This window comes from Cuculus canorus, chromosome 1 (genome assembly GCF_017976375.1).
Source record: "Cuculus canorus isolate bCucCan1 chromosome 1, bCucCan1.pri, whole genome shotgun sequence".
NCBI classification, from domain to species: domain Eukaryota; kingdom Metazoa; phylum Chordata; class Aves; order Cuculiformes; family Cuculidae; genus Cuculus; species Cuculus canorus.
The window spans coordinates 60477873-60489941 of NC_071401.1; the positions used below are offsets into that span (position 1 = coordinate 60477873).

Sequence of the window (12069 nt, forward strand, 5' to 3'; positions counted from 1 at the left end):
TCATTCAGAAAGAAGTCCTTGTGATAGAATTGTTTTCTAGTCCCATAGTAGTGGCAATTGGTCCCATATAATTACTTTGAGGTGTATATGACTGACATATATTTATAAACTGAATCCAGCAAACAGTTAGAGAAGGGTACAAAAGAGATGCAAAGATCTTGGCCTTACAGGAAAGCTGGAGAGGCTATTCGTAAAGGCTTGTGGTGATAGAGCAAGGAAGAATGAGTACAAACTGGAGAAGGGCAGATTTAGGCTGGAGATCAGGAAGAATTTTTTCACTGTGAGAGTGGTGAGATGCTGGAACGGGTTGCCCAGGGAAGTTGTAGATGCCCCATCCCTGGAAGTGTTCAAGGCCAAGTTGGATGGGGCCTTGAGCAGCCTAATTTAGTGGGATGTCCCTGCCCGTGGCAGGGAGATTTGAACTAGATGATCTTTAAGGTCCCTTCTAGCCCTAACTGTTCTATGTTCTATGGTTCTATGATCTAAGGCCTAGCTTATGTTGATGTTACATACTGGAGGCTCTATGGTTAGTGTTGATATTTCATATCCAGTCTCTAAGCTATTCAGTCTGATATTTCATCATGCTTCATTATGAACACATTTCAGATGCTAGCTTATGTTTTTATGTACACTTTCTTGTTTGCACTGAGAGGTTGAATGGAGAGGTCAGTATTTGTGTACTGATACAGTGCAGTGTAAACCTCCTTTGCCTGTCTGAACACTGGAGGAATTAAAAGCTCTGTTAAGTGCTCTTAAATATTTCTGAAGCTTTTCCATAGTTTAAGGCAAGTAAAATTATGTGTGGATATGTATAGAGAGACACAGATACAGAGATAGTTTGTGCAAGCTATAGCCTTCTTCCAGAAGGTATAATTTAATCCTTTGGAGGTGTTGAAAATATGTTGATGGTCAAAGGAAAGGAGGAGAACCAAAATGGACCTTGTTGTCTAGCTCCGATACTAGACAGGACACATATTAACTGATCCACTCTGAACAACTCATATTAGCGATTAGAAATACTGTTTGACTGAGTTTTTTTACTTCTATTTGTTTGTTTTGGATTTTTTAACTACTCTTAAAGTTTATTAGCTTAATATCAAAGTTGCTTCATCATGCCAGGCATGTTGAAGAGAATCATGAATGGGAAGTATTTATCTAATGGCCCATATTTGGTTTGAACTGTAAGCTTGTGAGCCTTGAAATAAGTAATTTTATGATAATCAAGACACCTGAAAATCAAGTTTTGTTCTGCTTTAAATCTTAGGTTGCATATCAAGGTGATCCGGAAGGTGCTCTTATTCAGTTTGCCACACACGAGGAAGCAAAGAAAGCTATATCAAGTACAGAAGCAGTATTAAATAATCGTTTCATTAAAGTTTATTGGCATCGAGAAGGCACTGCACCGCAAATCCAAGCTACTGCACAGAAGGTAGAGGATCCAATCTAGAATGTTATGTGAAATATGTTTTAAACATCTGAAACAGATCTTTAATAGAAAGCAAACTAAGTGCTTCTGAAATAATGAATACTTCATGTAATTATTTTCCTTAAGTTATTCTTCAGTTGTGGATACTTGGACCTCAGAGACAAGGTTCAGGAGTTTATTAGTGAGATAAAACAAATCATAGAATCACTAGGTTGGAAGGGACCCGCTGGGTCATCGAGTCCAACCATAAATGAAGTGTTTATAGAAGGCCTTTCTATGACTTACGGAGAACTCGGCTCTGTTATCTCATGTGAAGCAAGGTTTGGTGATGCCGTCTGATAATAACATATATTATGCTTTAATGAGTAGAGGCTTTTTTTTTCCTTCCTTCTTAAGAAAGCAGAGTTGTTTAATTTCTTGAAAGACAGTCTTCATTGTCTTCCAAAATGCGCTGTTTTCTTCAGTCTTCTTTTTCCTTTCCTGATGAGCAGATATACTGCTAATAAAAGTAGTAATAAAATTTGTTTTACACAAAGCTACTTCTACGTATTTACAGATATACGAATACTGCATTAGAGAGGCTAATTCTGTGGACATGGATCAGGGACATTTTAAATTTTTAAGTGCAGAAGGAGGTACTGATCTCCCTGGTATCCAGTGACAGGATGTGTGGGAAAGGTTCAAAGCTGCACCAGGGAAGGTTCAGACTGGCTGTTAGGAAGCTTTTCTTTGCAGAGAGGAGGGTGAAATACTTTAACAGGCTTTCTGGAGATGTGGTGGATGCCCCAAGCCTGTCAGTGTTTAAAAGAGACGTTTGAATAATACCTTTAATATGCTTTAACTTCTGGTTAACTCTGAAGTGATCAGGCAGTTGGACTAGATGGTCGTTGTAGGTCCCTTCCAACTGAGCTATTCTATTCTACGTTTTTGGATTGAATTGCGCAGTGGAGCACCTGTTGGTAGTTGTCATGTGTATAATAGCATTGGCAGCTTTTTAAGATCATGGAGCAGCAGTTAGTGTTGTGAAACTTTCATTTGTAAATTGTGGCAAGCCAAAGCATATTCATCAGGAGGCATAGGGGTTCTGGTCAAACATAAGAGAAAACTTGCATTCTGCCAGGCCGTGTAGGTTATTGGACAGTGCCTTGTTGGTTAGCTCCTGGGGTAGTAAGTCGTTCTAAATACTTACGTGTCCTGCTATGTTGAGCTTGCTGTCAGTGTGGGACAATACATCCTACGCCTAAAAAATACAAAGTTAGCCCTGTAGGAGAAATGCTCAGTTATTTATCCATGCTGATGTAATGAAGAAATGAGTTGTTAAAAGATTCTTTAAATTGTTGCTGCTTTGAGTTTTAAATTCCTTCTGCTCTGGATGATAACCGTAATCGTCATTCAGAATCAATGACCCAGCTTTCTGCTGTAGGTAATTTCTCTCCTTTTTTAAAAAAAAAGCCCCACTTTTTGTCTACAAAAATGCAATTTTAACCACACCCATCTTGCTGTCTCCCCAGTTATCATCCTTTAGGTTTGAGTTTGGAAGCAAATTTATAAACATCCTTGATGTTTGATCTGAACTTGAGCTATTGAAAATATTTATTTTCTAATCTTGATTTACACCTCATCTGCCAGAAGAGGGCAGTGGAGTATGTAATTTACATTCATGCAAACATTACCTCTCTTGAGAAGGATAGCTTCAACAGTTACAGCCATCAGCTTATTTGCTGGTTATGCTATCCGGCTTGGAGTATTAACAGTGTATTTCCAAACAAGTATCTGATCTGTATATTTATGACATTGCAAAGCATGAATTTTAAGTAGTCTTACATTTTTTTAGTGATGTTACTAACTAGCTTCTCAGCACAAAACTTTTGGCAAGTTAATCTTGATAGTTTGAGGATGAGTTCCCTTTGATACCAGATGACGTTATTAAAGGTACCTACTTCACGAAGAAGAGCTTTGAGCACATGTCAGGAGATTACAATTTGAAGCGTGTATGGGTGATAGAGGGCACACAGTGACGAGAAAAATTTGAACAGGAAATTAAAACTTTTAACAGCAGTGCTTTCATGTTCTTCTGTCCCAAAATATAACAATTATAATTTTTTTGAGTCCATAAACAGGTATTTTTAATTCATAAGCATTTTAGTAGTATGAATATTTTCATTGGTGCCATATCTACAAGTAGTGCGGAAACTCTTCTCTTGTAGTACTTCATGTAGTGTAAGTATTTGAATTTTCGTCAAGATTTCTGGTGTAGTAGTTAATTACAGCAGAATTAATTTCACCTGTATTTAAAACGGTTTCTGACTGTTTTTCTGTTGGGCACTAAAGACAGGCTTTTGAATTTTTTTCAGTATAAAATAGTTTTTTTAAGTTGTCCCTGCAGTAGTATATGGTTCTGTACAATTTGTGAGCATTGCTGTATCTTTAGCAGGATTACTTTGGAAAGTTCTTACTGTCGAAATTCTGAAAGGAGTGAAAATGCTCAGTAAAGATGGCAGGAATCAACCGTAGTAAATCATCAAATAAAAGGTTTCTTCCGGGAAGCAGAAATAATGTGCTTTCCATATCTGTGATAGATAAAACAAGAAGTAGTGGGCTTTAAAGGCAGCACAGGAGATTTAGGTTAGATATTAAAAACCATTTTCTAATGCCAAAGGATACTGTGAAACACTTGCCTAGAGAAATGATAGGACCTCGTTCATTGGCGATCTGTAAGAACTAGATGGATATTGTCAGTAATGGCTTAGGTATAGCTGACTTTGCCCTGGAGTGAAGGAATGGATTAGGTGACCTCTTGAGGGTCATAAATATGACAGGAGGCTTGCTTGGAAGCATTTTTTTTGTCTTAAGTGTTTCATGTTTTGTCAAAGATAAAAAGGCAAGGTGTTAGCTGTCAGGGCATATCCATGGTAGGTTTAAAGACTAGCTGCTTTGTTTTCTTTTTTCTCAGTCCTATGAAGGTGTCTCCATATCCTCCTTTCTTTTTTTTATTTTGTCCAAGTTAAACACATAAGAGATGAAAGGTGACATATTGCTGTAAAAAGCGAGAGTGTTTATGATAAGTTTGTTTTCTACCTTTCCAAAACTAGGCAATTGATGATGAAAGGTATATGAAAGGGATTGGAAAAACGTTTACTGCTTTTTATTCAGTTATTAAACTATTAAGATAGTTTAAGTAGACATGATGAACAGAAATAGACCAGAATTGTTTGATCACTTCTGTGAGCTGCAGGTGCAAAATAGAGGTTATTGCTGTATATACTACACAAATAATCAATGTAATGTCCTGAATCTCATGAAGTGTTTATTTTTGCCATCAGATGAAAAAGCTATTGAATGATGGAAAGGAAGAAGTGTGAATCTAAATGCTGTTGCAACAATTTCTCTTGTTTTTCTTGTGCTACATATGTAACAGCCTTTTGTTGTTAATATTATCATATGCTTTTTTTGGGGTGGGGTGGTGGTGCAGGTGATACAACCCTTAGTTCAGCAGCCTAGTTTACCAGTAGTGAAACAATCAGTCAAGGAGCGATTGGGTCCGGTACCTGCAAGCAATATTGAACCTGCAGAAGCACAGAGTGCCAATACAGAAGTTACGCAGGTATGTATGATAGTCAAAAAAACAGTTGCTTTTTTTCTTTCTGTAACAGGTTTCATGGTGTATGAATGTATCTTTTACGCTTACTCTGATAGTGCAAGTATGCTTTTAATACCTATAAATGCATCTAATTTGATTGGGTGTTGTTTTGATAGTAATGCTTTTCTCAGTATAATTACATTTGACTTTCTTATCCAGGCATAATACTTAGGTTTTAGTATCATAGCTTTTTTCTTTAGTTTTTTTTAAAAAAGGCAACGAAACAAAACTCTGAAAATATTTCAGTAATGTTCTGTTAAATTGCAGGTTTCAGATTTGAAAGGAAAGTTGGTTTCTATCCAAAGAACTAAAGCTATTGTTTTTCTAATATTGTACCTGTTAAACAGCTAAAACTATTAGAGACTAGTGGACAGGATCTAAGTGTTTTTAATTCTTGTACATCACCCTTAGTGCAAGGAAGACTATAGTAACCATATGAATAGTGATGGTTTGGCATGTTACTCCCATTAGGAATAGCCTTGAAGTTTTTACTATGCTTCAGTCGTAGCATTGTGCCGCTACTGTAGTTCTGAGAAGGAAGGTCACCATGCTTCAGAAGACATTTGTACTTTAAATTTAAATGACAACTTTCTGCAATTGATGCCTGCAAATAGCAGATAAAAAACCCACAAAAACTGAAGTGTATTTACAAGGGCCTGTGTAGATAAACCTTTGCCAGCTAGCATGTCATGGCTTCACAGAAAATATGTAGTATGATCTTTAAATCCAAATTAGGCTTTATTTTTGTCTTATCCAGTATGTTTATAGATGTATATTAACTGTAAAATCAAATCTCTAAAATTCATTTTATTTACTGCTTTAACATTGTTTTTCTTATACTGTTGCTCAAAAGTGTATGATTTTATGAGTTACATATGTTCTTTTCTAAATCCCTGACATTTGGAATTATACAGGGAACAGTCAAATATTTATAAAGTAAAATATATTTGAACTATAATTTTGTTTTGTTTTCTTAGAATGTGACTAAATTATCTGTGAAGGATAGACTGGGTTTTGTGTCAAAGCCTGTCACTCCAACAACTGAAAAGGTAAGATACTGTCTCATGTTTTCTTCCTCACACATATAATTTAAGTAGAATAAATTTTATTATATAACTGCTGGTGTTGATATTAAGTTTTTCATAACTGTGAATAAAGTTATTTGTTAAAGGTTAGTTCTATGCAGTACAATATGTTGAAACTCAGATTAGCAGATGGCTAAATGATTATAAGACTAATAAAATATGCTAGGACAAAAGCTGCTATTCTGTGATTTTTGCTTTAATAGAGTAGCTTCCATTTATTCAGTTTTGAAAATAAGTAGATATGATCAAGGATCCTGAGCTGTTAGACTAACATTGAAATATTTTTTTTACAATAATTGACACTACATATGAATCTATAGAAAGTCTTTGTATAAAAAAAAAGTTTTAGTGCTTTTCTGTCCTTTAAAAGGTGATGCTGTAAATGTTCACAGGCTTACTTGATCCTAAAATTTGCAGTACTTGTGAATAGATAAAAGTGGAAAGTAATCAGTATAAAAAGGGGGAAGAGGGTTACGGTGAGAAAGGTGCATCAGAATTGTGGTTGTGTGTTTTGCCCAGTGGTTGCAATTTTCAGAACTCAGAGTTGTTGATGTGTTTACTTTTGTAGCATAGTTCATGATGCATGTTTCCAGATCTATTTAGCAGCTTAGGGGACAGGCTTCCCTAGTGTTTATAACATTGATTTGAGAAGGCTTCTGGTAGAAAGACAGCAAGTTCTACCTGGTAACAATATTCCCCTGTCTAGGCATATATGTTTTCTGTTGGGAATTGGATTGACTTGGAATAAATGAAACATGCACTGCGTTTCCACTCCCTACCCACTCCCCACTTCCTTATGATATGGCAATTAATGCATTTAGTGGCATCTAACAAGTGAAATTCACTCCAAAGAGACTATTGTATGCCTGGCATACAAAGGTAATACTTGAAGTTGAGTTGTAATTGCAGAGGATGTCTTTTTGACTCGCTTCAGGCTCAGCAGTCAACCTAAATGCACTGATTTTGGATTCGTGCCTATATTTTTGTTGGTTTGAGTTCCATTCTTGTTGCTCTGAATTAGTCACAGATAACTATCTTACTGTGCGGTCTAGAACTACATTTTACATACATACTATATACTTAAGAAATAGGAAATTTGCTTCAGTTTGAGTAGAAATATTTTTTTTTCTGATTCTGTAAGAGTCATTCCGAAATACTTGTATGGAAAGAGTTAATTCATGTTACAATGGCTTTGTACTGTGATTAGCTTATTGCACAGACTGATTTCCATTAGCTGCTGGGCTGTTCAGGCTAGTTGTGAAGCAGCAGTTTTCTTCAGCATTTTTACTAGGGTCGGAAACTGAAACTTGTTTTAACCTGGTCTTACCTACTGCTGTCCCATTAGAGGAAATACTTTGCTTAGTTTGCAGTAATAATGCTCTATAACCTTTATAAATTAGATGATTGACAGCTGTCAAACATAAATGTCATATCAGATACAGTTTTTTATTTCTGTCTGAAAGCAGCGTTTGACAAGAACTTTTCAGTGAGAAAGTTGATTGCTGTGCTTTCAAAAAGAGCAGGAGGAAAAAGAGAGGAAGTGGTTGTCGTGATGCCCTTTAAGATACATGTATAGAGACTTGCAATTCATGAACTTGTGAAGGGATTCACATGTTATTAAGATATTTAGAAGAAATTTTGTGTTGCTTCTTGCTCTTTTGTATTAGTTCATGCAGATAGACGTGCTGCAGCATCTTTCCTTGTATTAGAAGAGATGAGGAAGCATGGTTCGCTTTGCCATGAACACAGTATTAGCGCAAAAGGAGTGTGTCAATAGTTTTGTCTTTGCTTAATCCTCTTTGTTTTTTATGTAGCCTGTCCTAAAGCTACTTTGTAATAGCAACCATATGATTGGGATGTGCATACATTAATTTACTTTAAAAAGCCGAAGGAGAAAATCTTTTGTGTCCTTTTTCAAGGTCTTTGTAGAGTGTTTTATATCACCTTTTTAAAAGACCCCTGACATGCTTGGAATTTTTTTTTTGTTCTCCTCTCTGCATTGCCTACTCTAGAAAATACTTTACTGTGGGGGGGGAAAATAGTATAAACAGCACAACAAAGTGAAACGCTCTTGTACAAAGTGTTCTGTTGTAAATTCTTCTGATCTCTTGATCTTTTCTATCTTTCTAATGTTTCTTGGCTGTCTCTTTTTCTCCTGTTCGTGGGCATTGTGTCTGTTTTATGGAGTGCATGGTGACTATTCGATAGACTCTGCATGAATCTTTTGATTTCCCACATATATAAAGTTTTTTTTAAACTCCGGGAAATGGTGCTGATTTTTTTTGATTATTACTGATTGTGTAATTGCTGTGCTTTGCTAACAAGTCAGACAAGATCATGACTATATTATCTATAGTGCTTAGCTGTGGATTTTTCAATACTAACATGGCCAATACAAATGTCCTTTAAGGAACGTGCTAAGAGAATAATACAAAACTTCAGGTATTGTGGAAGTGTACATAGTGTATTTGAGAGGTTATAAAGCAGAAAACTGTGTTATCAGCAAGTCCTGTAAAAATTTCATACCTCACTACAAATGTAGGAAAGAGAACAGAGACACAAAGGAGTCTCTTCCTTTGCTGTATGATGTTGAACATCCCTTAACTTGAGTTACTTCTTGTTGATTGTGCAAGTTCTACTTTGCAAAAACTGCACCTGAAAAAGAACTACTGTGTCTACTTTGGACGTTAGTCTCTGAAATTATTTGAGTTTTTGCTTGGAAAATTCATGCAGACATGAAAAATTGTATTTTAAACTTCGAAACAAAGAAGAAAAACTTCAATTAATTTGGGGAAAAATCTGTCTTATTTCCTTAATTATGTTCAAATCTGTAAAATTTCAGGTATTTGAAATTTGGCAATATATATGAAATCTAAAAGGAAAGTATTTATAATCTGATGTTTATAATTCTTATATATCTGATATGGTGCTGCCTCTATAAAATTGTTTAACTTCAAGAATTGCAAATATAACTGCTACACCAAATTTTTATCTTCCGTATCATCAAAACAGACAAAAGAAAAGACACATTAAGCACTCACGGTGTTTTTTTAAAAAAAACAAACTGAAATTCACTGGCAAAAAAATAAAATGATTTCCTCCTATAGGTTTTATCCACTTCTACTGGCTTGACAAAAACTGTGTACAACCCTGCTGCTTTGAAGGCAGCACAGAAATCTTTGCCTGTTGTTTCCACTTCCGTGCTAGACTCTAATGAAGCACAGAAGAAAAAACAGGTAAATTATACTTCTTTATCAAATGAACCTAGATTGGGAATTTGTGACCAGTAGAGTTAGTGCATTATGTATATTCATCTCAAGAGCATAGACAAAACTAGTTAAAAGATTAAATCCGCTATAATGGTTTCGTTTCAAAAGACAAAATTCAGCGTTGTTGCATTATTTTGTCCATGTATGTTCAGGTAGTGTAAGCAGGCTTAAAAGTCTCCAGAAGTTCAAAATGTGAAACACTTCTTTTCCTGGAAGCAAATCTCCATGTGGAGGCATGAATTGTCAATCATGAGTGAGAAAGGTTTATAGTATTGTCACTGTTCTTCTCTCTTAAAGGCCAGTTTTGGAAGGGTTTATTATCATTAAACTGGCCTTTATTCTCAGTGTATTTTGTATTTCTGACCAGAACTTTTTCTTCACTTTAGAGAACTATATGGCTCTGCAGTTTGTTTCCAAACTATAGTTCTCCTGTATCTGTTTTTATTTTTTGCCTAGTGCTAGGTTTTCTCTTTTTTTTCTTTCATGTTAGAGAGGAAATGCAAAAAATGCATTTGGCCTTGAATGCGTCACTCAGTTGTAGATTAGCTTGATGAAAATTTTCAAAAGAGCCTAGTAAAGCTCCTTCTTCAGGTTTATTCTTATTTAGAAAAGCTAAATATAGAACAATGTTTATCTTATTGGTTTCAAACCACAAATTAAGAGTGCAACACTAAGTTAGATTCAAACATAAGTATTGAAAGCAGTATAACGGGTAAAGATTTTACCTTACTGGTAAACTTCTGTAACTAATGCGAAATATAATTTCAAATAGCAGTTCGTAACTGCACATCAGTTGTGGCGCTGGTCCAGACTTGAAAGAAATCACTTCTAATTTGGGGATTTCATTTCATTTTTGTCCCCTAAAACATGCTTTTTTGCAATTAGAGCCTTTACCTGTCAAATTAAGAAGCTAAGTACCTGTGAAATGGCAAAAGGCTTGTTGTAAACTACTGACTCATAATAGCAGCTGTAGGAGTTGTTTGGCAGAAGACACTGAAGACCTGCTAAAGGAATTGGCTCTCTTGTCATGTACTCTTGAGCTCCTTTCTCTCTTGAGAGATTTCTATTTCAGTATACTAGTACCTGATTTTGTGGTAAAACAATGATTTTGTGGGACCAACTCCCTTCTTTACTCGTCTCCCTAGCTTTTCTTGGCATTCATCCCTTTGTCTTATCTTTCCTTTCCCTTCAGAAAATTGATGGCACACTGTATTGCAAAACTAACATTTCATGCAGCAGAACTTGTCAGTATTTTGGAAGACATACACAAACCTTATTACTGTTTTTTTATGGCTGTTGTGCATTTACATTCTTTGTATAAGGTAGTCACTTCCAGTCTGACCCCAAGTGACTGGTGATCTAGAGGTGCAAAATTATCTTCTGCCTCCCTTCTTTTATTCAATTACATAAAAGCTCATAGTTGTTTACTGAAAGTGTCCTGCTATCTAAGACTTCTGTGTTCTGTAAGTGAGAGCAAGAAGCAGTTGCTTTCTCTCAAGCAGCTTTAGTAGGAGCTGAGCAAAGCAGCTGTGGCATCTCCTCCTCATTCTGAGTGCAATGTGTCACAAAATTTCAAGTTTAATTTTGATTTTGCCCATTGCAACATCAAGATTGTTTTTAGCAGATTCAGTGGTAGTACTTGTCACTTCCCAGATACAGTAGTGAGATACAAAAGAGATGGGTTTCTTTGGGTAACATTTTAATTTTAGATAATAGAATACACGTTCATTTTGCTTGTAACTGTACTGAATAATGTGTTGTAAATGATGGATTTGATTTTCAGTTGCTTTCAAGGTACTGTCCTTGCGCATTCAAACTCTTGTATGTTTTACCTTTTGCTATAGCATATTATATTGAGTTTCAGCTTTCAGTGGAATTGTGTAAGGGCTTACTTTGTATGCAAGAAGTAATGATGCCCTCCCAGTATAGATCTAGCTAAGAAGGGTCATTAGATCTTTCACTAATGTGGTGATACATTATTTTCCAAAACATAATTGAAATATTGGCCATCTTGGCTATTAACAGGAACTTTGAGTTGCTGTTAATATTTTTTCCCCTATTATTGTGTTACTACTGTATAGTTGTCAGGTATAGTATATTATTCTGGCATTATTTTTCAAAATCTAGAAACTTTCTGTAATTCTTTTTGTGCTTCTAGGAAGCTTTACGACTTCAACAAGATGTGAGAAAAAAGAAACAAGAAATCTTAGAGAAGCACATTGAAACTCAAAAGGTAAGATGTTAGCAATTCAGTTGTGACGTCTCAATTAACTTCTCTAAAATATTTTAGAGTTGTAAGCATGGGCTACAAAACTGACCTATAAAATAAGCACTGTTTTAGAATGCTGCTATTGCATTATTCAAAGTGTAGAGTTTTAATCTTAACTAGTCTTGTCAGTTCACTTAAGCTACAAACTTAAGCAATTTTAGTTAAAATTGCCTAATTTGGATCTGACGTGCATATGTTTTTTGAGAAAACTGAAAGCCTGAGAGTTCTCCTTGACAAGAGCAAGAGAGACTGATGTAGGAAAAACATGCATGAGTACACTTGGCTTAGAGGAGGAAAAGGTCAAGATGTCATTTAAATTGCATAAAAATTCTGAAATAATTTAAGTATGTTGATCAGATCTGTCCAAATGAGATGGACAG

General features: G+C 35.5%; 1 protein-coding gene across 5 annotated transcripts in view; it reads left to right on the top strand.

Annotated features, from left to right (window-relative positions):
- RBM26 (RNA binding motif protein 26) overlaps positions 1 to 12069 on the top strand; it is a 52771-nt gene that overhangs the window by 23947 nt on the left and 16755 nt on the right. For 4 of the 5 annotated variants that reach the window (XM_054056748.1, XM_054056749.1, XM_054056750.1 and 1 more), the window contains exons 12-16: positions 1265 to 1429; positions 4899 to 5030; positions 6044 to 6115; positions 9259 to 9387; positions 11579 to 11653. In XM_054056748.1, coding sequence (XP_053912723.1) covers positions 1265 to 1429; positions 4899 to 5030; positions 6044 to 6115; positions 9259 to 9387; positions 11579 to 11653 — 573 coding nt within the window. The remainder of the gene's footprint in view (positions 1 to 1264; positions 1430 to 4898; positions 5031 to 6043; positions 6116 to 9258; positions 9388 to 11578; positions 11654 to 12069) is intronic. The other variant, XM_054056752.1, reaches the window with a different exon arrangement.